Below are 20,682 nucleotides of genomic sequence, written 5' to 3' on the forward strand. Positions count from 1 at the left end.
AAGGGACCACGCGGCGCGATGGTGGCGGCGGAGCTGGCGGGGCGCGCGCGACCTCTCGTCAGCCGGGCGGGGCCGCGCGTCATGGTGGGGCCGGGGGGGGCGGGGCCGGGCGTGAGGGAGGGAGCGGGGCTGAGGGGAGCGGGGCTGCGAGGGGGAGCACCGGGGGGAGCGGGGCTGAGGGGACCGGGGCTGCGAGGGGGAGCACCGGGGGGAGGGGACCGGGGCTGCGAGGGGGAGCACCGGGGGGAGCGGGGCTGAGGGGACCGGGGCTGTGATGGGGAGCACCGGGGGGAGCGGGGCTGAGGGGACCGGGGCTGTGAGGGGGAGCACCGGGGGGAGCGGGGCTGAGGGGACCGGGGCTGTGAGGGGGAGCACCGGGGGGAGGGGACCGGGGCTGCGAGGGGGAGCACCGGGGGGAGCGGGGCTGAGGGGACCGGGGCTGCGAGGGGGAGCACCGGGGGGAGCGGGGCTGAGGGGACCGGGGCTGTGAGGGGGAGCACCGGGGGGAGGGGACCGGGGCTGCGAGGGGGAGCACCGGGGGGAGCGGGGCTGAGGGGAGCGGGGCTGCGAGGGGGAGCACCGGGGGGAGCGGGGCTGAGGGGACCGGGGCTGTGAGGGGGAGCACCGGGGGGAGGGGACCGGGGCTGTGAGGGGGAGCACCGGGGGGAGCGGGGCTGAGGGGACCGGGGCTGTGAGGGGGAGCACCGGGGGGAGCGGGGCTGAGGGGACCGGGGCTGTGAGGGGGAGCACTGGGGAGAGCAGGGCTGAGGGGACCAGGTCTGAGGGGACCCAGCCAGCTGGGGGGAGCATGGGGGTATCGGGTCTGAGGGGATGGAGGCTGAGGGGGAGCAGGGCTGAGGGGTGCTGGACAGGGATCAGGCCCGTGGAGGGACCAGGGGCTCACGGCAGCCTGGCAGAGCCCTGTTGACACCCCGTGGGCAGGTGGCCGGCCTGGGCAACTATGGGCTGCGGGGGACGCGGCACAGTGTGGGCATGGCAGTGGTGGACCGGCTGGCCCGGCAGCTGGCGGTGGCCGAGGGTTGGCAGGTGGACAGGCGGTGCTGCGCTGACGTGGCTCTGGCCACGACCCGTGGCCTGGAGCTGGTGCTGCTCAAGCCACGGAGGCTCATGAACCTCAATGGGCTCAGTGTCACCAGTGCCGGTGAGCAGCTTGGTCATCCCCAAAGCTTGCTGTGCCACCAGGCCCTGTGACAGCCCTGCTGTCCCCCTGCCCAGCATGAGTCCCCACAGCCCTGCTCTGCAGGATCAGGGCCTGGCGTGTCTGTCTCCCGCTCATTTCTTGGGTTGTATTTCTGTTTCCAAAGCTGAGATCTACAACTTCCGCCCAGAAGACATATACCTGGTTCACGATGACCTGGACAAGGACCTGGGCAAGGTGGCAATCAAGCTGGGAGGCAGTGCGAGGTATGGGGTGGCCCCAGCAGCTCTCTGATTGTGTGAGCCATGCCCTTACAGGCATGTGGGCTGTTCCTGGCCCTGTCCCACCAGCCTGGCAGTGTTTTCGGCCCCAGCTCCAGCCCTGGGCTCAATCCCAGTTGCAGAGGCAACAGCTGGCTCTTTGGGCAGCCTCCCAGTTCCTGCCCTGGCGGGAAGGGCAGGGAGCCTCCTGGAAGCAGCTGTGGGCTGTATTCAGCTCATTGGCTGCACCACATGGTCTTTTTATAGTACTCTGCGTCCACTCTGCCCCAGTGCCAGATCCTGGGTCAGCCTCGAGACATTTAACCTAGGAAATCTTGCACTGCGGGATGGGGCAGGGATGGTACTAGGCCCCAGTGCTCAGTCACACATGCACTAGCTGCAACAAGAGCTGAGACACGCAGAACGTGCTGTCCCAGCCCTCCTTCCCTTGTACCCCTGCAGCCAGCTGCTCTCAGCCCCAGGGGCTGGATGTTCCTGCAGAGCCAGGGCATGGGGACTGCAGCCACTGGCTGGGACCTCATCCCTAAGTCCTTGCAGTGAGAGAGCCCAGGACCAGACCATACCAGGGGTGAGGGGGCGGGGAGGGTGTCTATTACAGACTAATGGTGGGTTTTCTTCTTCTCTCCCAAGGGGACACAACGGGGTCCGATCCTGCATCAGTGCTTTGCACTCCAATGTGAGTGGGCCTTGGTGGAAGGGGATCAATCCTGCCCCCACCTCAATGCATGGCTTGTCATCCCCCCACTCCTATTCTTCTGACTCCCCTCAGACAAGCCCCTGCTCCCTTTCCTCTCCCCCCTTTTCTCCTTCCCCTCCTTCCCTCTGCTTCCCCGAGGGCTGATGTCGGTTTGGCCGCCACGGAGTACATGGAAACAATTAGCTCGAGCGGCTCTGCCAGGCCTGGCAGGAGCCTGGGATCTCAGCACAGCCCAGCAAAAGCTTCTTCCAAAATCATGTTTCTTGGAGCAAGCACTCAAAACCACCTGGAAAACATGAGGGGCTGCTCTCTCGCCGCCCAGCCCCACTCGCAGCACTGTCCCCTTGCCCCAGCTCTGTCTCAGATGGACCCTTGAGGTGAAGCTCCTCCAGCTCTCCTTCTTCCTCCCCAGGAGATGACCCGGCTCAGGGTCGGCATCGGGCGGCCAGAGGGCGAAGTGACAGTGTCCAGCTATGTCCTGGCTCCGTTCAGCGCTGGGGAGCAGGAGAGGCTGGAGCAGGTCCTGCCCCAGGCAGCGACATCCCTGCTGGAGCACATCCTGCGCAGGAGAGTGCCCGCGGGGGAGCCGGGGGACAGGGGCTGACGCAAACACCCAGGGACCTGCCTGGCCGATGGACAGGGCACTGTGGACTCTCCGGGGTGACCATGGTGCGGAGCAGAGCTGGCCCTGCCGGGCAGCCTGGCTGGGCACTGGGGCAGCCCCTGTCTGTCCCCACACAGATCCGGGCAGCTCATGTCCCACTCAAAGCCCTGCAGACGCTTCACACAGCAGTTTGGCACAGAAATGAAATAAATCCTCACCCCTGCTCCTGCCCATCTCCCCTGCGCCACCTGCTGAACTTGGGCATTCCCTGGCTGTCTGCGGCTCAAATCCATGTTCCCATCCCTGTTCCACCAGCCTAGGCTGGAGGGAAGCTTCCAGTGGGATGGGGGGAGCAATGGAAGCAACTTCCGCAGGGTCCAAAAACCACTTCGGCTTTGTTGAGAAACCATGGCAAGCACGAGTTGCCTGGAATCTCGCAGTTCTGCAGCACACAAGGGCTGCTCCCACTGAGCTGCAGCAAGTTTCAGGCCTGGCCTCATAGTTTTTGAGTTAGGTGGGTTTTAAGCCAAAACCCTGGAGCTTGCGACAGCTGGAGGAGTTCTGGCTCCTGCTCGCAGACCCGTTACAGGTCTCATGGTGGAGAGGGCAGCCCGAGAACCGGTGTCTCACCACCACCACCACCAGTTTCCCAAAGCCCTTGTCGCTGCCGGCATGTCCTGTCCAGCTGCGTACCCTGCGAGTGAGGCTGCATCGAGAGCCCCAGCACAGGCAGCTCCTCGCCCACGTCCCAGCAGGCGCTGGAACAAGCGCTGGGACCCTTGCTGGGTCACGCGTACCGCAGCACTGCTGCCGCTTCCTTCCTCCGCTCCAGCTGGCACCAGACCTTCCTCCACTCTGTCCCCAGCTCCCGAGCTCCTCCTGTAGCATTGAGGCCACCTGCAACCAGGGTACAGGCAGGGAAGATAAGGTGTCCCCAACTTGCCATCACCTTTTCACCCTGCTGTCTCACCTGTGCCTGTACTGGCTGGGACCTTGCAGTTGCAGACCATGCACTTGGCCATCTCCTACTCCCTGTTCACCAGTAGATCCACTCGGATCTTAAGGTCCTGTGTGATCTCCTGGAGCTGGTTGTTTTCCTTCAGGAGGTCCCTGCTGTAGCTGTTCAACTTGCCCCAAATGATGCTCTCCTGGATCATTTGTTTGGTGGTCTCAGACATCCCGCTGTGGGTCTCAGCTACCGAGTTTTCCACCCGCTGCTCCATCAAGCTGTGGGGAGAAGAGGGTTGTAGCCCCCCCCAAACCCTGGGTGAAGGCAGCAACCCACTGTCCCAGGGCTAACGCCAGCTCCAGGGCCAAAAGGGGCAGCCAGCTGCCAGGCAGGGGTGGAGGGACGCGGCAGCTCTGGGGGCCTGGCAGGGAGCTCACATCGCCCCAGCTCACCCAGACTAGGGCTAGTTGCAGTGTTTTTAAGGAAATTACTCCATGCCAGAAAACCCTCAGTTTTCAACCAAACACCACCTTGCTGAGGAGCTGAGGTTTAGCACCAAACAAACCTAGGCTCTTGCAAAGCAAACACCTTCCTCCAGAGCTGGCCACAAAGGTGACAGATGCCGAAGCCCAGCAGGACTCGGCTGCACATCGCGGTGCTTAAGCTAGTGTCGGGTTTTCAGTCCCAAGGCCAAACCTAGAGCCAACGAGGGAAATAATTTCCATCAGCATTCCCAGGGAAGAGCTGAGCTCCATGGAAATGCCCCGCACCTTTTCACCCTCAGAGGCCAAGGGAGAGCTCCAGTCTCCCTCTCCCACCCTACCTTCCCGCCTCCCTTTCCCCATTACAGATTTTATTCCCAAAGCAGTCCCCAGCCAGGGGAATGGCCAGACCCTCGCCACCACAGCTCTGAGGTGACCCTGGCTGCGTATGCCCTGCGGACGTTACAAGGGGCAATGCCACGCGGCAGAGCCAGCACCCAGCACGTCAGCTCAAACACAGTCTGCTTTAATCCTCCCTGGGCTTCAGCCCAGACACGGCACAGGCAAGGGACAAGCCCAGTCGGTGGCAGGAGGCCACGTGTGCCACCGCAGGAGCCAGCCCCCGGCCTGAAAAACACTCCCCAAAGTCCAAGCCGGTGGGAGACGGCAGAGTTGGCATCAGTCAGGGCAGTCCTGGAGACGTGTCCTCAGCAGAGACGGAGCACAGTGCTCCCCCAGTCCCTCCACCTGGGCAGGGAAAGGGCTCTCCGGGAGCCCTGGGGCAAATCCTGCTTTGGGTGGATTCGCCACATGCAGATTGGAAGGACCCTGCAGGGATCTGTCCTGGGCAGCTGCATCTCTCAAGTGGGAGCGGGCAGGATCAGGCCACTAGCCTGTGGTGCTCCCAGCTGGGTCACAATCCCTTGTCCCTAGGAGGCAAGGATGCAGACATTAGCGGTCAAGGCAGGAGCAGCCCTGACACATTCACGCCTGCAGTAGAGGCGGTGGGAGGGTTGTTTTCCAGCCTCCCCCAGTCTGGCTGCTCCTGGGGAGGCTCTGCTGCCAGCACAAGCAACCTCAGACAGGGAAAGTCTGACCCGGCGTTAACCGTGGCGGTGCTGCCTTGGGGCTGAGCAACTGCGGGTGCTCGCCTGCCTGCACGGCCGCCCCACGGAGAGACAGCCCCAGGGAGACCTGCTTTTGGGGGAAAGCAAGCAGCGCCGGGGTGAAACTTTCCCCTGCGAGATGCCCCCAACTCTTTCCAAACTAGGGTGAATTTTGCAGGAGGAGGCGAAGAGCGTTGTCCCTTCCTCGCTTGAGGGGCTGAGGAGCAGCTGGACTCAGGGAGCAGCAGGACCCGGTTCCCTGGTCCCCTCCAGCACAGTGCAGCCCCACATGGGACATCTGCGTCCCCATCCCTTTCCCTGCCTGGAAGAGAAGGTGTCATCTCTGTTTCCCAGTGCTTTGAGTCTGATGGGGAGAGCTGCTGCCACATGGCAAAAAGAAACTAGGCATCCAGGACACATCTGAACATGGCCCTTGCAGGGAGATGCTTCCCAGCCACTCTATCCCCCAACCCCAGCACCGCGCGCCTGCATCCCACAGCCTCACTCACCATCAGAGCTCGTCGCGGGCGGTGGAGCGGAGGTGGCCAGCACCGCCCCGTGAGTCCCTCAGGGTCTTCTGTGAGCCAGCCCAGTCGGTCTTCTTGGCATCGTCGTCCCAGATGGTGGAGGTCTCGGTGTCGCTCAGCCAGTTGCTGTCCCCAGCGTAGTGGGTGGGATAAACCAGGAGGGGGTGAGCAGAAAACACCAGCAGGTCCCGGGGGGCAAAGTGCTGCTTGTAATCCTCGCTGGGGAAAGTGAAGCGTACCCGAGAAGAGAAATTTGGCTTACAGATCATGGCCCAGTGGAGAAAAAGGCTGGGAAAACTGTACTGACCACCCAGGGAAGGCACCACACAGGGCAGGTGATGGGGAGGGACATGGGGTACCAGGGAGGGCATCCAGGGAAGGCAGCCGAGCTGCCCTGCGCTGCTGCTGCCTGCAGAGGCTGGCTGGGGAGAGACTGCGAAGGGACTACGGAGGGGATGGGACCCATCTCTCCCCACCAGCCTTAGTGGCACAGGGCCAGCCCTGGCACAGAGGGGGTCTCCGGCACAGCATCCTGCCAGCCCGGCCCCAGCTGGCCCCAGGCCAAGGCTGTCTGGTGCGTTATCCCGGCGAGCATGGGACTCCCAGCTGCTCCTGGTTCACATCCAGAGCACTAATCCGCCCCTCCATCCACATCCAGCCTCCCTTTTACATGCCTAATCCCTCTGTTTCACCATCCTGCTCACTGGCTTTCGCACCCCCCTCTCTGCTGGGACACCCGGCCACCAGCACTCACCCACCCCCTAAATTGCCTCCCTCTCCCCAAACACAGCCTTGCCACTGATTCCTGCCCAGGAAGAGGGGCATGGAGGTGCCCCAAGATGGGGCTGAGACCCACAGCCAGGGGCGGGGGACCACACAGACCCCAGCGCCAGGGTACAGGGGGCTGCTCTCCCCTTGCCACGGGGACAAGGCCCCCGTGCGGGGCCAGCATCGAGCCTCGGCTCCGTCTCCATCGCCATCCCCCCACCCCACGCTGGCAGAGGGCCATTTTCCAGCGGCCAGCAGCCAGGCATTGGCCAGGGGGGAATGAGCTCATGCTACAGATGTTTTCCTCCAGCATGAGTAATGCCGGGAGGAGGGAAACGGGTGCGACGGTGACAGCAGAGAAGAAACACGTGCTCCTTCGCCAGCATGGCCATGCCACTCCGCCAGCGCCCCTCCTGCACCCCCAGCTCCTTACTTGGGGTGCTTGTCATACATGATGGGCAGGAACTCGTCCACTGGCAGCATTTTGGAGAGGGGCTCGGCAGCCAGCAGCTTCTGCGCCCCGCGGAGGGAGATGACGTAGGCCAGCGTCCAGTACGAGTACCCGGCCACCACCAGGTTTCGCACACCCTCCACGGGTGCCTCATCCTCCACGTTCACCTGCTTCCTCCCCAGGTAGCTGTGGGGCAGCCCGCGAGCTGTGAGAACCAGCCCCAGGAACCCCCCACCCTGCATCCCCCCTGGCCCCAGCACCTACATGAGGTCCCAGTCCTGTTGTGCCCCCTCCAGCTCCTCCATCAGCCGATGCAGCCGTGCCGGGAAGGCAGCCTCAAAACGCACATCGTCCTCGAAGACCACTGACCGCTCCAGCCCCCGGGACACGATCTGCGGGGAGGGGGCAGAGGTACAAACCCATCCCAGCACTGCGCTGGGCCATACTGGGTCCACTCACCCTGCAGGACACCCCTCTCCCCAGGTCCTCCAGAGACCTGCTGATGCTCACGGAGTCCCTGCCCCATGCTGGTGGCCCTTAGGGACCCCATGGCCCCCACGGCCCCATACCTCCTTCCAGACGTTGTAGTGGCTGAGGAAGCAGCCGACCTCGCCTTTGGTGAGCGTGCGGCCGGAGAAGGGGTCGTAGTACCCGGGAAGCAGGTCCACCCCCAGCACCTTGATGTCGCTGCTGTTGAGGGTGCTGCAAGGCAAGGGGCTGCATCGGCGAGGCATCCCCCCAGCCACCCCCCCATCCCCTCCCCAGGGTGACACTAGGGGGCTGGCAGAGTGGGGACACGTCCCCCTGCGGTCACCTCCCATCCACAGCATCCACCACCCGTGGGGCAATCTCCAGCTCCTGCAGGGACGCCAGCATCCGCTGGCGCCGGTCCGGCCTCCGCACCAGGTTGATGAGGAAGATCTGGGGAGGAAGGGGAGAGCCCCACCGATGGGGCATGTTGTCATGAAGGGGGACACAGCCTGTCCGGCCACCACAGGATGGGGGACAGGGCGCTCAGCCAAACCCCGTGGCAGGCTTTGCCATGGATGGATGCAGCCAGAGGGACAGACAGCGGGACATGGAGGGGCTAGACTGGGCACTTACTTCATCAAAGCCCATTTTCGTGAGTGGCTTGGGAAGGAGGGAAATATGCCTGGAGCGCTGCATGGGGGGCCCATCCACTGCAGAGAGAGGGGACACCACTTCAGTGGAGCCCAGATCCCCCTGGCCAGGAACCGGGGCTGACAGCCCTGCCCCGGGGACCAGCACCAGGTCCCCATCACCCCTGGGGCAAGGGACACCTCCGGGACCGTGCCACCCACAGGCACTCACCCATGGCCTCCAGCGTGAGATGCACAAAGTTGGCGCATTCATCCTCCAGCGTCTGGTGAGCCTTCACAGGGACATTGATGTAGCCAAAGCGCTGCTGGTTGCACACATGGACCTCCGCGCCTGCCGGGTGGGATGGGTGAGCACTGCAGCCCCCCCTCAAACCCCCCACCACTCCCAGCCCCCCACCACCCTCACCAGCTGCCTGGCAGGAGTAGGCGAAGACGATGATATCGTCGAAGGCCCAGGTGTAGTTGGGATGGGGCGGGTAGAAAGCCAACCGCGACGTCTCCTCTTTCCGCAGGTCGATCAGGAAGGTGGCGTAGACCATGGGGACGGAGAAACAGCCCACCTGCTGCCGGTTCTTGGTGGGGAAGTAATCGGCCGTCCGGCGGTAGTACCCCTGCGACACACCAGCATGATGCCTCCATGGTGGGGGGCTCTTCTGCCCTGGGCGGGGGGGTATCCCTTCCCTGGGGCTTTCTGGGGACATACCTGGGGCGTGATGCCACACCAGAAGTTGGAGTAGAAGGTCTGCGAGTCCAACATGGGGGCCACCACCGACTTGTTCTGCGCCATGAGAAACTTGAGGGTCTGGTTGTTGGTCAGGATGCTGTCGGTGTCCACAAACTGGGGGGACAATACAGGTCCTGGAGGCACGGGGACGCCTGCCTCAGCCCCCCCCCCACTGGTGCCCCATGTCCCTTACCAGGATATAGTCTGCGTGCTGCTCCCGGGCGTAGGTGAGAGCCTCCTGCTTCAGCCTCATCAGGTTTTCGTAGCGTTTATCGCTCCAGTGCTTGGGCCCAAGCTCGTCAGGGTAGGAGCTGGGCCGGGGGGGAGGCAGGGGTTAACCCTGCTCGCTGGGAACGCACAAACTCGGTGCATGCCGCTTCGTGCCAGCCAGCTGAGTCAGCCCAGCTCTGCCTCACCGCCGGCTCCTCCTGGCAGTGTCCCTGGCTGGGGAGTGGGGTGCTGCTCTGGGAGCCCCTCACAGCCCGCACCTGCCCCCCCCCGGCACTTCCCCGGCCTCACCTGGGCTCCTCTTGTGCCTTCCAGACCACCGAGTGATAGTCCTTCCCCACCGCCCCCAGCCACTCCTGCAGCATCGCTGTTGTGTTGTCCGAGTTGTGGTCCGTCGCGCACCTGGGGTGAGGGGACGTCAGTCTCTGGGGATCCCCCCACAAAGGGACAACCAGGGCCCCCTCCCTGCGCTAGAAATGCTCCTGGGGCCCAGAGGCTGAGCCAGCGACAGACTCCCTTGGGAACGCAACGTGTAATTTTAAGGAACCGAGGCTGCGCTGGCAGGAGGGGGAACGCAAACGGGTAATTTCCTTCCCGGTGCCACCGCCGGCCGGGCTGTCCCATGGCTCTCACCCCCAGTCCCTGCAGCCTGGCGGCAGCCCTGGCCGTGATCTCCCCATCCCAGCCCTGTGGCTGCCCACTATGAACAGCATGGGAGCACAGCGGCTTCGTCCCCCCACCCATGCATCCTGCTGCATCCCACAGCACCCTTGTGCACCCCGCTGTGCCCCCCCAGCTCCAGCAGCCAGAGGAAAGGCCCCTACAGGCAGCAAAAATCCCCCTCCCCAAACCTTCCCTTGCCGTGCACAGCCGCCATCCCCAATTCTCCCACCCTGCCTCGCGATGATATTCACTGTCGCTGGGGGACCCCAGCACAGACGGGGCTGAGCCCCATGTTGCACTGGGGCAACCCGCAAGTCCCCACACTCCCCAGCACCCTCGACCTGACAAAGAGCACCCCAGGCACTGGTGTCATGGGGAACTTCTGGGATGTAGGAGACAAGACAGGACCTGTGCCCCCCCCCAGCTCCCAGCTCCATGGGCAGCTCTTCTTGAAACACCCCGCGGGGCTCTGCAGCCAGGGGCTCCCGGGGGCTGCGGCAGGCAAAGGCAAGGAACCCCCCCCGCTCCCCCACTGTTGGCAGCTGCCCCCCACCCCAGCCCAGCCACCCCTGCCAGGACCCCCCCACCAGCCCCTGCCTCGGCCCCCTGCAAAAGCAGCTGCTGAAAAGTTTCCGACAAGCTCAGGAGAGAGATGGCGGCAGCGGAGGAGCGAGGAAGAGGAGGGACGGGGGGCTCCTCTACCAGCAACCCCCACCAGCATGGTAAAAGGGAGTTTGGGGGGTGTTTTTGGGGAAGGGGGGGCTGGGGACAAGCCCTGCAGGGAGGGGGAAGGCAGCGTCTGTCCCTGATGATGCAGAATCCCCCACCCGAGCCCAGGGCTCAACTCCCTCGCCAGCCCCACGACTTCGGGAGGGGAAAGGTGGGGGTCCTGCCCCGTCACTGTGGGGCAGCACCCAGCCCCTCCTGGGTCTCTGCTGGGTCCCACACTCAGGACAGAGCCACCCCTCACCCTTTGGGGCTGGCGAGGGCTGCTACCACCAGAGTCCCTGTTCCTCCACAGGGTCCCCGTCCCCCCAGGGTGCCCATTCCCCCCCCAAGCCCCCATTCCCCCAGACCTCTGTTCCCTGCACCCAAGCCCCCGTTACTCCAATATCACCCTGAGTCCCCAGTCCCCCCACCCTCCCCAGCTCTCCATTCCCCTCACCCCATTGCCCTTTGCGTCCCCACTACCCCCAACTCCCCATTCCCCCCATAGTCCCCCCTATCCCCTAGGACTCCCCCCCATCCCCCCCATCCTCCCCCGGGTCCCTGTGACCCCACCATCCCACCTCCCCCCGGGATCCCCATTCCCGCACAGCCCCCTTCCTCCTCCCCAAATCCCTGTTATTCCCCGCACCCCCAGGGTACCCGGCTCCCCCCCGGGTGAGTGGGGGGTCCCCCTCTCCCTCACCACAGGGCGATGCTCCCCGCGGGATAGTCCATGCTCTCCAGGGCTCCCAGGCAGTGCGGCAGCGAGTGCTGCGCGTTACGGGCCAGGAGGGCGAGCACCACCCGGGGGGGGGCTGGCCCGGACCCGGTACCGGACCCGGAGCCGGTGCCGGTGCCCAGCAGCAGGAGCAGGGCGCAGAGCGGCCCCGCTGCACCCATGGCGGCGGCGGCGGCGGCGGGCGGGGAAGGGGCGGGCTGAGACCCGCCGCGCTCAGCGCACCCCCGCCCCCGCCCCCGGCCCGGCCCCGCCGCCTCCGAGAGCCCCGGGGGCGGGTTTGGGTTGGGTTTCTTTAAATAAAGCTGATATCGGTAAACAGACCCGCATGGCCCCCCCCCCGGGGGGGTGTGGGGGGCACCCCCGGTACCCCCTCGCTGAGGATGCTCCTGGGCATCCCCGGGTGCACCCCCAACCCCGGCAGCTCGGGGTCGGTCCCCCGCGGTGCCCGGCACGGTGTGGGTGTGTGGTGGGCAAGAGGATGGAGGGGGGGGGTCGTGGCTGGGGGGTCATAGCCAGGGGGGGCTGGTGGCCAGGGGGGGTCATGGCCAGGGGGGCCTGGTGGCCAGGGGGGGTCATGGCCAGGGGGGGTTGCGTCCAGGGTGAGTCGCGGCTGGGTGGGCTCAAGGCTCTCCCCCATCACAGGCCAAGGCAGCCCACCCCACCAAGCCGTGTCCCACCCCGGTTGCCCCCCACGGCTGACTATTTGCAGCCCCCCAGGCATGTCGTGGCCCAGCCACAGGCAGCCCCGGGGCCTTCGGGACGTTTGGCCAAAACCACTGGTTAACCACCCAATGCGTAAATACAACCGTCACCTCCCGGAGCAAGCGCGGGCTGGGAGGAGGCCACATTCTGGGGAGCAACAGCTCCATGCACCCCACCAGCGGTGCTGGGCACCCCTCACTGCGCTGGCACCAGAGCCCTGGCGAGGGGCCGTGGCCACGCGTGGCCAAACCTGCACCCACCGGCAGCGGGGCGAGGGCTCGGCCAGGCGGCTGCTCTCGCTGGCTCCCCATGTCCCCCCACTCCCGGGAGACCTCCGGGAAGGCTCTGGCAGGGTGCGGCAAGGGGGTCGGGGGGTTGACCAATCCAGCAGCACCTGAAAGAAGCAACAGAGAGAGTGGAGGGACACGGGGAACACCAGGGAGCCCTACGGCGGCTGTAAAGAGAGAAAAATTCTATTTACAGCCCGAGACTGGACAAGTATTTCGGGGAAGGGCTCCGTGCCAGCCCGGCTGGGCGCTCCCTGGCGACACAGAGGAGCTGCGGGAGGAGGCAGGACCCCAGCAGACGAGCACAGCCGGACCCCACCTGTGTCCGGACCCCACTCGTGTCCGGACCCCACCCGTGTCAGGACCCCACTCGTGTCCGGACCCCACCCGTGTGTGCGCCCACCCTGGGAGGGCTGGGTGGGGGGCAGCCCCTCACCCCTCCGCAGGAGCCCCCGAACACGGCCCCGCGGCCCGGGAAGGGATGAAGGTGGAGGAAGGGCCGCAGAGCGGCAGGGATGCCCACGGAGCCCACGGCTGGCCCCGTCCCGCGGGGACACCCCCCCCCGCCGGCCCCGCCTCCCCGCCTCCCCCCCCCCCGCAGCCCGGCCCCGCTCTCGGCCGCTGCTGCCACCTCCCGGCACCGCGGGCACGGCCCGGCCGGGAGCGACCGGGAGCAGCCGGGTACGGGCTCTCGGTGGGGAGTCAGGGGCTCCAGGGGCCGGCAGAGCCGGGTGTGATCCCCGCATCCCTCCACCCCTGCAGCCCCACATCCCTCCATTCCTGCCCTTCTTCTTCCTTGCATCCTTTCGCCCCTGCATCCCCACATCCCTCCATCCCTTCACCCCTCCATCCCCACATCCCTCCATTCCTGCCCTTCTTCATTCTTGCCTCCTTTCACCCCTATATCTCTGCATCCCCACATCCCTCCATCCCTTCACTTCTACATTCCTCCATCCCCACATCCTTCCATCCCTACACCCCCACATCCTTCCCCTCTTCATCCCTGCATCCCTCCATCCCTGCATCCTCTCCTGAGGGTCACAGGCAGCCCTGCCCTGCCCTCAGCACCTGGGAAGGGCAGAAAGGGATTTCAGTGCTGGTTATAACAGGATTTTGAGCAGCCTGGATCCCAGAGAGGCCAAGCAAGGCAGTTCCCAGCCTGCAGACCGGGGCGAAATGCTACAGACCCCCAACACCCTGCACCGCACGGTGGCTGGGGGGGGCCTGAGCCTGGATGTGCCCTGGCGCAGGCTGGGGCCAGCCCTGGGATTCTGCTCTGTGAGCAAGAGCAACATCTGGCCGCTGCCAGCAATTTTTCCCCTGCAAACCCCCACTCCGTGTGCCCAGTCCCTGCTGTCCCCTGCCCCAGGGATGCAGCATTCCTGGCCCGCCATGGTTCAGCCACCCAAGGTTCAGCTCCCTGGCTGTGGGCTCAGCGACTGGGGAGGGAGAGACTGCCCGATGCGCAGCTCCACCAGCCCTGGGGCAGGCAGAGGAAGGGGGTGCCATCACTGCGCCCTGACATGGGGAAACTGAGGCACGGACCAATGTAATGTGCGGCACACAGATGGGCTGGGACTGGCAGAGCGATGAAGCATCCTGCGCCCACCCTTGCAAAGTGAGGTCAGAATTATCCCTGTCTTTGCAGCTGGCTTTGCAACCTGCCTTCTCCCCACCGCTCAGGTGCCACAGGGCTTATGGCAGACCCTTGGAGCCCACTGTGGGCCAGCTGACACCTTACAAGCAGTTTTGGCCATGCAATGATTAAAAAACCCACAAGGGAGCTCAGGGAGAAGGGAGAAACAGGTTACCTGCCAGGGCACCCGCTGCGTGGTCCTTGGGGTGACGACCCACCTGGCTCTGCGCTGCGGCTCAGCACCTCCATCCCCACCACTCTGCTAGCACAGGGCTGTGACAGTCCCCATGCCCCAGGAGCAGGACTGGCAGGAGGGTGACAGGTCCCCACAGCTCCCAGAGCATCCCCATGGGGGTCAGGACACCCCCACGGCTCCACGCACCCATGGCAGTACCTGTAACACAGAGCCAATGTCAGGCCCAAAAGCATCCCACCCGGAAAAGCACCTTCCCATCCCCACAGTGTCGGGCAGGCAGCAGCGCTGTATGATGTTTCCAGCAGTATGTTTTATTTTTTTACAGGAAAAAGTTGCTTTTGGACCCAGGGCTGAGGTTTTTGGCCACCTCCCGCCTCTCTCCGCCCCTTCCTTGAAATTTTCTAGGATTTTCAGCAAAGTCTTTGAAAGGCTCCAGGTTCCTCAGGCATCACATTTTTCTGCTTTAAAAGGCTCAGGTTTGGTAGCAGAAAACAAATATATACAGAGATAGATATATATGTATATATAAATGCAGAGATTCTATGTGTATGTGCATGGCCGGGGGGGTTGGTACGAATCCCCTGGCCACCAACAATCTTTATTATATTTATTTCACAAGAAAAAACACCCTGGGGTCCCAGCTGGCTGCCCAGGTCTGAGGAGCTCCTGGGTGCCCCCGAGGGTCCCCGCTCCCACAGCATGATGCTGCCTGAGTGATGCTGTCCCCTCCAGACCACTGGCTCGACTTGTCCAGCATCACAACCCCAGCCCAGTTCCCAGGTGGGGAAACTGAGGCACGGAGCCTGCACAACCTCCCAGCAGCTGCCCAGCCAGGAGAGATCCTGGACCCAAGGGAGTGCCCATGACCCCACCATGCTCCCTGCCCTGCAAGCCCCTCATCCTAAGCTGTTCCAGCTGTTCCAGCTGTTTTCACCGCCCTTCGGCTGTTGGGTAACTCAGGAGGCCAGCGCTCCCCTCCCAGCTGGGTTTTCCTTCCAGGTCTCTGCTAAATCCATTGCATCCGCAGGCGCCACTCCGCTTTCCTCCTCGGCAGGCTGATTCTGCAGCAGGCAAAAACTACGGATCTTTCCACCCAGAAAAATTCAGGGAGACTTTGGCCATCTTGGGGGGATTTTGGCCATCCTGGGGGGGATTTTGGCCACCCGGGGAGGGGGGGATTTTGGCCCACCCAAGAGTTGCTCTGCCAGAGGAGCTGGAGGCCAGCAGGAGCAGCATCCCCATCCCAGCTGGTGGAGACAGGGAGACCCATGCCACCATGAATGGGGCAAAGATGCATCACTGGACCCAGCGGGTGCTGGGCCACATCTGCCCCGCACCTCAGCCCACTGGGAGACAGCCTGGGGTGTTCCTGGTGGGCTGCAAACATCAGGGAGGGAAAAGCCTCCCCGGGGAGCCCTCTTTGTGCTCCGCTGGGAGCAGGGAGCCAGGGGCATGAGGGATGCTCTGCTCATTCAAGTCGTTCAAGTCACGCAGTGGCCAAATCCTGACCCTCCCAGGTGGCGCAGCCAGCTCAGCCCCAGAATGGTCCCTTTTCTCCCCAGGCTGACCCACATCTGTTATCATCAGAGCCAGCGGTGCCCAGGGCCAGCATCCCCCGGCTCTGGGTGTCAAAGGGGACCCCAGGCACCCATCAGCCCTGAGAGTGGGCAGAAGGATGCCTCCCTCAGCAAGGGGAAACTGAGGCAGGAGGCCAACCCCAGGCAGCTCTAGCCCCACTGGGCAGGGAGAAGGCTGCATACCCTGCTGGGGCTTCACCCTGGGGACAACAGGGAGCCACTCTCTGTCCCCCCTGCTGTGGTGCCCTCTCAGATGGATGGCGATGGAGGGGTACCCCAATGAGACAGGTCCCCCCCATGATGCACTGACCCGTGTGCTCTCGTCTTCTCCATCCCCTCCCTCCTCTCCCCCCCATCAGGGCTGGCGGTCGGTCCCCATCCCAACCCAGGGCAGCTGTGACGGAAAACAAAGCTGTCCCCTTCGGCACAATACCCTTCTGTCCCCCCCCAAGGATGCTGACCGCTGGGGTGGGCAGCGGCCGGGCTGGAGGCGTCGAGGGGCCGTGCCAGGCCCCCGCTGGCAGGGGACAATGTTGGCAGTGATGGAGAGTAGGTATTTCAAAAGGTTTTGTTTTCGGGTTGACCCGCCGAGCCGGCGTGACCCCGCAGCCCCCCACCCAGCCCTGCTCCTCCGTCCCAATAGAAACCGGCCACATTCCTGACCTCGGGAGGGGGGGGGAAGTTTCAAACCTCCCCGGGAAGGAGACAATGGGGGTGTCAGGGCCGTGATTTAGGAGGGGGGGCTCTTTCCATCACAAAGGCAAGACAAAGGCGCTCGGTGCTGGGAAAGGGGCTTCGGCGGCGGCTCAGGAGCAGGGCCAGGGTATTGTGCCTGGCCAGCCGGCCTCGGCGGCAGGGCAGCGGGGTCCCACTGGGTCCCACTGGGTCCCATCGGGTGCCACCGGGTCCCACTGGGTCCAACTGGGTCCCACCAGACTCTCCATCCCAGCCCCTACCGCAGCCTTCCCCACACCCACCCTGGGGCCCAGGGTCTGGTGGTTTCGTGGGTGTCACTGTCACCCGTGGTGGGAGGGAGCGAGTCCCCCATCCCCACGTGGGATGGCTGGCGCACCGCCAGCTCCCCACAGCACCCCACATCAGCGGGGCTGGCCAAGGACCAGCCCATCTCGGGGGGCCGTGGGCACCCCAAAGGTCAGGGCTCAGACTGGGGCCAGACCCCCCCTCCCCAGGCAGCCATCCCCGACCCAGGGGGACAGGCAGCCCCAGAACCCTGAGCCCCCCCTTCCATCAGCCCTTCCCTGGGTGTTCAGGGCTGGGGTCCCACTCTCCTCTCCCAGGGCCAGTCCTGGGGCCGAGGGCCGGGCGAGGGATGAGCAGCTCCTCTGTGTGCCGCTCAAAGGGGCTTTGTGCACCCCGGGGCCGCCGGCACCCAGCACCACCCGCCACCACCGGCACGGGCACCACGCCGGTGCCCACCCTGCCCGCACCTCGCAGCCTGCACACACACACCCCCGCCAACCCCTCTCTTTCCAACTGCCCCTGCCCCGACCCTCCTCCTCCATCCCTTGGGGGTCTCAGCCCCAAACCGTGGCAACCCCCCCCCCAAAAAAAAGCCAGGAAACTGCTTAAGCAGACGCCCAACTTACAGTGTCCTCTGCCGCCGAGCTGAGCCCATGTCTCCAGCCAGCGTCCCGGTGCCGAAGGGCTCGGAGCCTGCACAGAGAGGGGATCTTTTTACAGGAGAAATATTTTTCTCCCGGTGCTGGACGGCTGATCCGAAGGAAAAGCTGGAAACAAGTTCATTGGCTTTTCTCTCGCTCCCTCTCCTTGCCCTAATTTTTATTTTCCTGGCAGCTGGCGGGAGGAAGGGAGCTGGCAAGGTGATGCTTTTTTGGGAAGAGGGGAACTGCTGGTGAAAGAGGCATTCACCGCGCCGGGAGCCTGGGAAAGCTGAGAGCCGGGGGGCCGGCGGGAGGGCGGGAGCCTGATCACCGACCGCCGTGCCGAGGCTGACCAGAGTGCCCAGGCCCGCGGCCGTACCGAGGCCCACGGCCGTACCGAGGCTCACGGCCGTGCCGAGGCTCATGGCCGTGCCGAGGCTCACGGCCGTGCCGAGGCTGGCCAGGCGGAGGCCGGCGGCAGGTGGAGGGGCGCCGGCGGGATGCACCAGAAAGCCAGTGACATCATGTTGTGGGTTTTTTTTCCAGGATGAAATGTAATTTGCAGACGACTTCCCCGGCCGCCCGCAAGCACTGGGGCTCCACGGCGAGGAGCAGGACGGATCTCCCCAGGACACACAGGCACCCGCCGGAGGAGTGCAGGGCTGGGCCAGGCCTTTATTTTTCCCCCTTTTTGGGTCAGAAAAACTACATTTTATTTCCTAACCCACCGGTGCTGTGCAAGGGGCTCGCCGGCACACAGAGAGCAGGGCCGGCCGGCGGCTGAGCAGACCACAGCCCGGCACAGCCGGCGCCAGCGCCCCGTCGGGGACCCCCCATCCCCATGGCAGGGCAGGATCCGTCCCCGGCCGCCCAACCCGGGATGGCTCCTTTCGCCTCTTCCCTCTTAATTTTGTTTAGAAACTTGTCAGGTTGGTACATAAAGGAGGTGGAAAGATCAATCCCGGCTTTTCATCAGTGTGGGAAAAAGTATTTCACTAATCCATATTTATTGGTGTAAGGAGCGGGGGGGGGGAGGGCGAGAGACCCTAATGGTCAGGAGCAAAGGACAGAAGGGACAGTTTAAGGCTGCCCTTTTCGGAGAGGTCACATGTCACCAAAATCTTTCGGTTGTCTCGGGATTGGTTACATTCTGTTCTCTTTTTTTCTATTGAGGTTGCCAAGCAACTGGCTAAGACCAGCCAAGATATTTTCTTTATTACAAGTGGAGCAGAAAGCAGCAAGGAGGAGAGAGATAAAAAAAAAAAAAAGGGAGAGAAGAGAAGAAGTTTAGACAATTAACATTTATAGGATCACATAACTTCATTAACTCGGCCGAGATTTGGGAAAGAGACTTCAAAAAAAAAAAAAGGTGGTGGTGGTGGGGAGCGTTAGGAATTAAAGCGAGTTAAAAGGCCGGCAGGTCTGGGGCTAAAACAATGCCAGAGTGCCTGGGAGCAGCAATGGGAGCTTCCCTCCGATGGTTCCCGCTTCCCAAAGAGCCGGACGGTCCCGGGCAACGGCTGCGACCCAGCGCAGGGGCCTTCAGCTGCTGCTGCTGCTCTTTTTTTTCTTTTAAATGACGGTTGTCTTTTGATTTTCACACTCCTAGGAAGTGGGTTTATTGCTAATAGCGCTGGCAGGGAGGTGTGGGGAGGCAGGGGAGCCCTTCGGAGGGAGGTGCGTGGCCGTGGCAGGAGCTGGGCATCCCCCTGGTCCCCACCGTGGCGCAGGGCAGGGGCTGCGGGGACATGGCTGTCCCCAAGCCCTGGGACACCTTCATGCCTCTGCAGGGTGGGCAAAACCTCCCAGGGCCAGGAAGGCGCCTCCGTGGGAGAGCAGCCCCCCGTCACAGATCCCTGCCCCGTTGGTCCCTGCCCAGAGCTCAGGCCTAACCCTAAACCCGGGCTGTCCCCTGGCCCAGGCCTGGCCCCACCGCAGGCAGGGGACGTTGCTGTGGGCCGGGGACAGGGACTGGGGTCACCCTGCAGCTCCGCGGGGCTGGGCTGCTCCGAGCATCCTTGGGGCCGCGGGATTTTCTCTCCCAGCACGAATGGATCCCTCGCCCCACGAGGCCAGACCCTGTGCGAGGACACGGCGGAGGGGCAGGGACCCCCCCCCCGGCGAACTCCCCGCAGCCCCTGCATACCCCCCTAGCTCCCTCCTCCCCCGGTTCTGCCCAGGGACCCCAGCGATACTCAGGGCAGTGGCAGGCAGCGACGGGGTGAAGGCAGGGGCCAGCGGCTGCGGGGACCCCCGGCAGGTCGGGGCTGGGGGGGTCCCCGGGCGGGGAGAGGCAGGAGATGCCCCCGCTCCCCCGGCCGGAGCCCGCAGCTGCCGGCCTGGCAAGTCGGTAATATTCATTAGGGGAAAACAATGAGCATTATTTATCCCCAGCACTTTCCCTGCCGTGGGGGGCCGGGGTGGGGTGCAGGTGACCCCGTACCCCACGGGAGACCCGGACTGTGCCACCCCCGCGGCAGCAGGACCGGGGGGGTCCCCAAGAGGGACCAGGGGGTGGGAGGGGACCCCAGCCCTACCGGGCGGCTGGGGGGGGGACGGGACACCCCACAACCCCGAGCGGGGCCAACCCCGGCCGTCCCCGGGCCCGGGAGCCGAGACCCCGAGCCGGGGCGCACCCCGGGGTCCCCGAGCACCGGGCCCGGTCGGGTGCGGGGGGCTCCGGGCCGGGCCGAGCCGGGCCGGGGGCTGGGGTGTGGGAGCTGTGTCTTTAAGAGATGGCTGGCTCCAGGTTGCAGCTGCTGTTTCTGTGCTATAGAGACAGTGGAGATTCATTACTCCTAAAACACAATGGGCATTTATCACCCCGTGGTGTTATTCAAATCCAGTACCAATTGAAGGTCATCCCCATTCTTTTCTCGCCGGCTCTGCAACACATTTATTGTTGTGCCGTTCAACTAAAAGCCCTGCCCGGCCCCGGCGCAGCCCGCAGAGCCCCGGTGTGCGCATCCCTCCCGGGCGGATTTGGGACCCTCCCGGGTGGATACGGCGTGGAGGAAGAGGGGCAGAGCCGGGGCGGCTCGGCTCGGCTCGGGGCCGGCGGCAGGTGCAGCGGTAACCCCGCCGTTGTGCCCCGCCGAGCCGCGGGGGCCGCCCGCTCCGCCCCCGCGGGACGCACTTTCCGCGCCCCGTGGAAACTCGGAGCCCCGCGGGCCGCCGGGGCGGAGGGCGGCTCGGGCAGCCGGGGGTCCGCCGCTCGCCCGTCCTCGGCCCTCAGCCCTTCCAGCCCCCCCACCCCCCCACCCCACCGGGGGGACCTGCTCGGCCCCGCCGCGGAGCGGCCACGGCCACCGGCACCGGCACCGGCCCCGGCCCCGGCACCGGCGGGGGGAAGCGCCGGCAGCAGCGGGCCGGGATTTTCCCTGGCTGGAGAGGGGGGATTTGTTCCCAACTTCGCGGGAGCCGGTCGGTGAGCAGGGGCTGGGGGAGAAGCCTGG

The 20,682-nt window shown here is 64.7% G+C and overlaps 2 protein-coding genes across 2 annotated transcripts; one reads left to right on the plus strand and one right to left on the minus strand.

The window, feature by feature from the left end:
- On the plus strand, nucleotides 1-2,964 carry PTRH1 (peptidyl-tRNA hydrolase 1 homolog). Its single transcript, XM_069772044.1, has 5 exons — nucleotides 1-84; nucleotides 943-1,162; nucleotides 1,326-1,425; nucleotides 2,071-2,116; nucleotides 2,550-2,964. Exons 1-5 carry the CDS (start codon nucleotides 19-21, stop codon nucleotides 2,739-2,741), a joined length of 624 nt encoding a protein of 207 aa, XP_069628145.1. The 5' UTR covers nucleotides 1-18; the 3' UTR covers nucleotides 2,742-2,964.
- A 1,713-nt stretch (nucleotides 2,965-4,677) lies between these two features.
- On the minus strand, nucleotides 4,678-11,404 carry CERCAM (cerebral endothelial cell adhesion molecule). The gene is made up of 13 exons (XM_069772043.1): nucleotides 11,172-11,404; nucleotides 9,389-9,499; nucleotides 9,063-9,180; nucleotides 8,849-8,983; nucleotides 8,552-8,756; nucleotides 8,357-8,476; nucleotides 8,129-8,205; nucleotides 7,839-7,945; nucleotides 7,594-7,726; nucleotides 7,289-7,416; nucleotides 7,007-7,210; nucleotides 5,788-6,024; nucleotides 4,678-5,101 (listed from the first exon to the last, which is right to left on the minus strand). Exons 1-12 carry the CDS (start codon nucleotides 11,366-11,368, stop codon nucleotides 5,790-5,792), a joined length of 1,770 nt encoding a protein of 589 aa, XP_069628144.1. The 5' UTR covers nucleotides 11,369-11,404; the 3' UTR covers nucleotides 4,678-5,101; nucleotides 5,788-5,789.
- Nucleotides 11,405-20,682: the final 9,278 nt, after the last annotated feature.

Source organism: Haliaeetus albicilla, chromosome 26 (assembly GCF_947461875.1).
Source record: "Haliaeetus albicilla chromosome 26, bHalAlb1.1, whole genome shotgun sequence".
NCBI lineage: Eukaryota > Metazoa > Chordata > Aves > Accipitriformes > Accipitridae > Haliaeetus > Haliaeetus albicilla.

Excerpts from the sequence above, each read along its gene's own strand:
- PTRH1 (XM_069772044.1), top strand. The coding sequence starts at position 19 with ATGGTGGCGGCGGAGCTGGCGGGGCGCGCGCGACCTCTCGTCAGCCGG. Across the intron at positions 85-942 it reads GGGCGGGGCCGCGCGTCATG|GTGGCCGGCCTGGGCAACTA; the intron begins GTGGGGCCGGGG and ends CCCCGTGGGCAG. Across the intron at positions 2,117-2,549 it reads TCAGTGCTTTGCACTCCAAT|GAGATGACCCGGCTCAGGGT; the intron begins GTGAGTGGGCCT and ends CTTCCTCCCCAG.
- CERCAM (XM_069772043.1), bottom strand. The coding sequence starts at position 11,368 with ATGGGTGCAGCGGGGCCGCTCTGCGCCCTGCTCCTGCTGCTGGGCACC. Across the intron at positions 7,417-7,593 it reads ACTACAACGTCTGGAAGGAG|ATCGTGTCCCGGGGGCTGGA; the intron begins GTATGGGGCCGT and ends CCCTCCCCGCAG. Across the intron at positions 7,211-7,288 it reads CAACAGGACTGGGACCTCAT|CTACCTGGGGAGGAAGCAGG; the intron begins GTAGGTGCTGGG and ends GCTGCCCCACAG.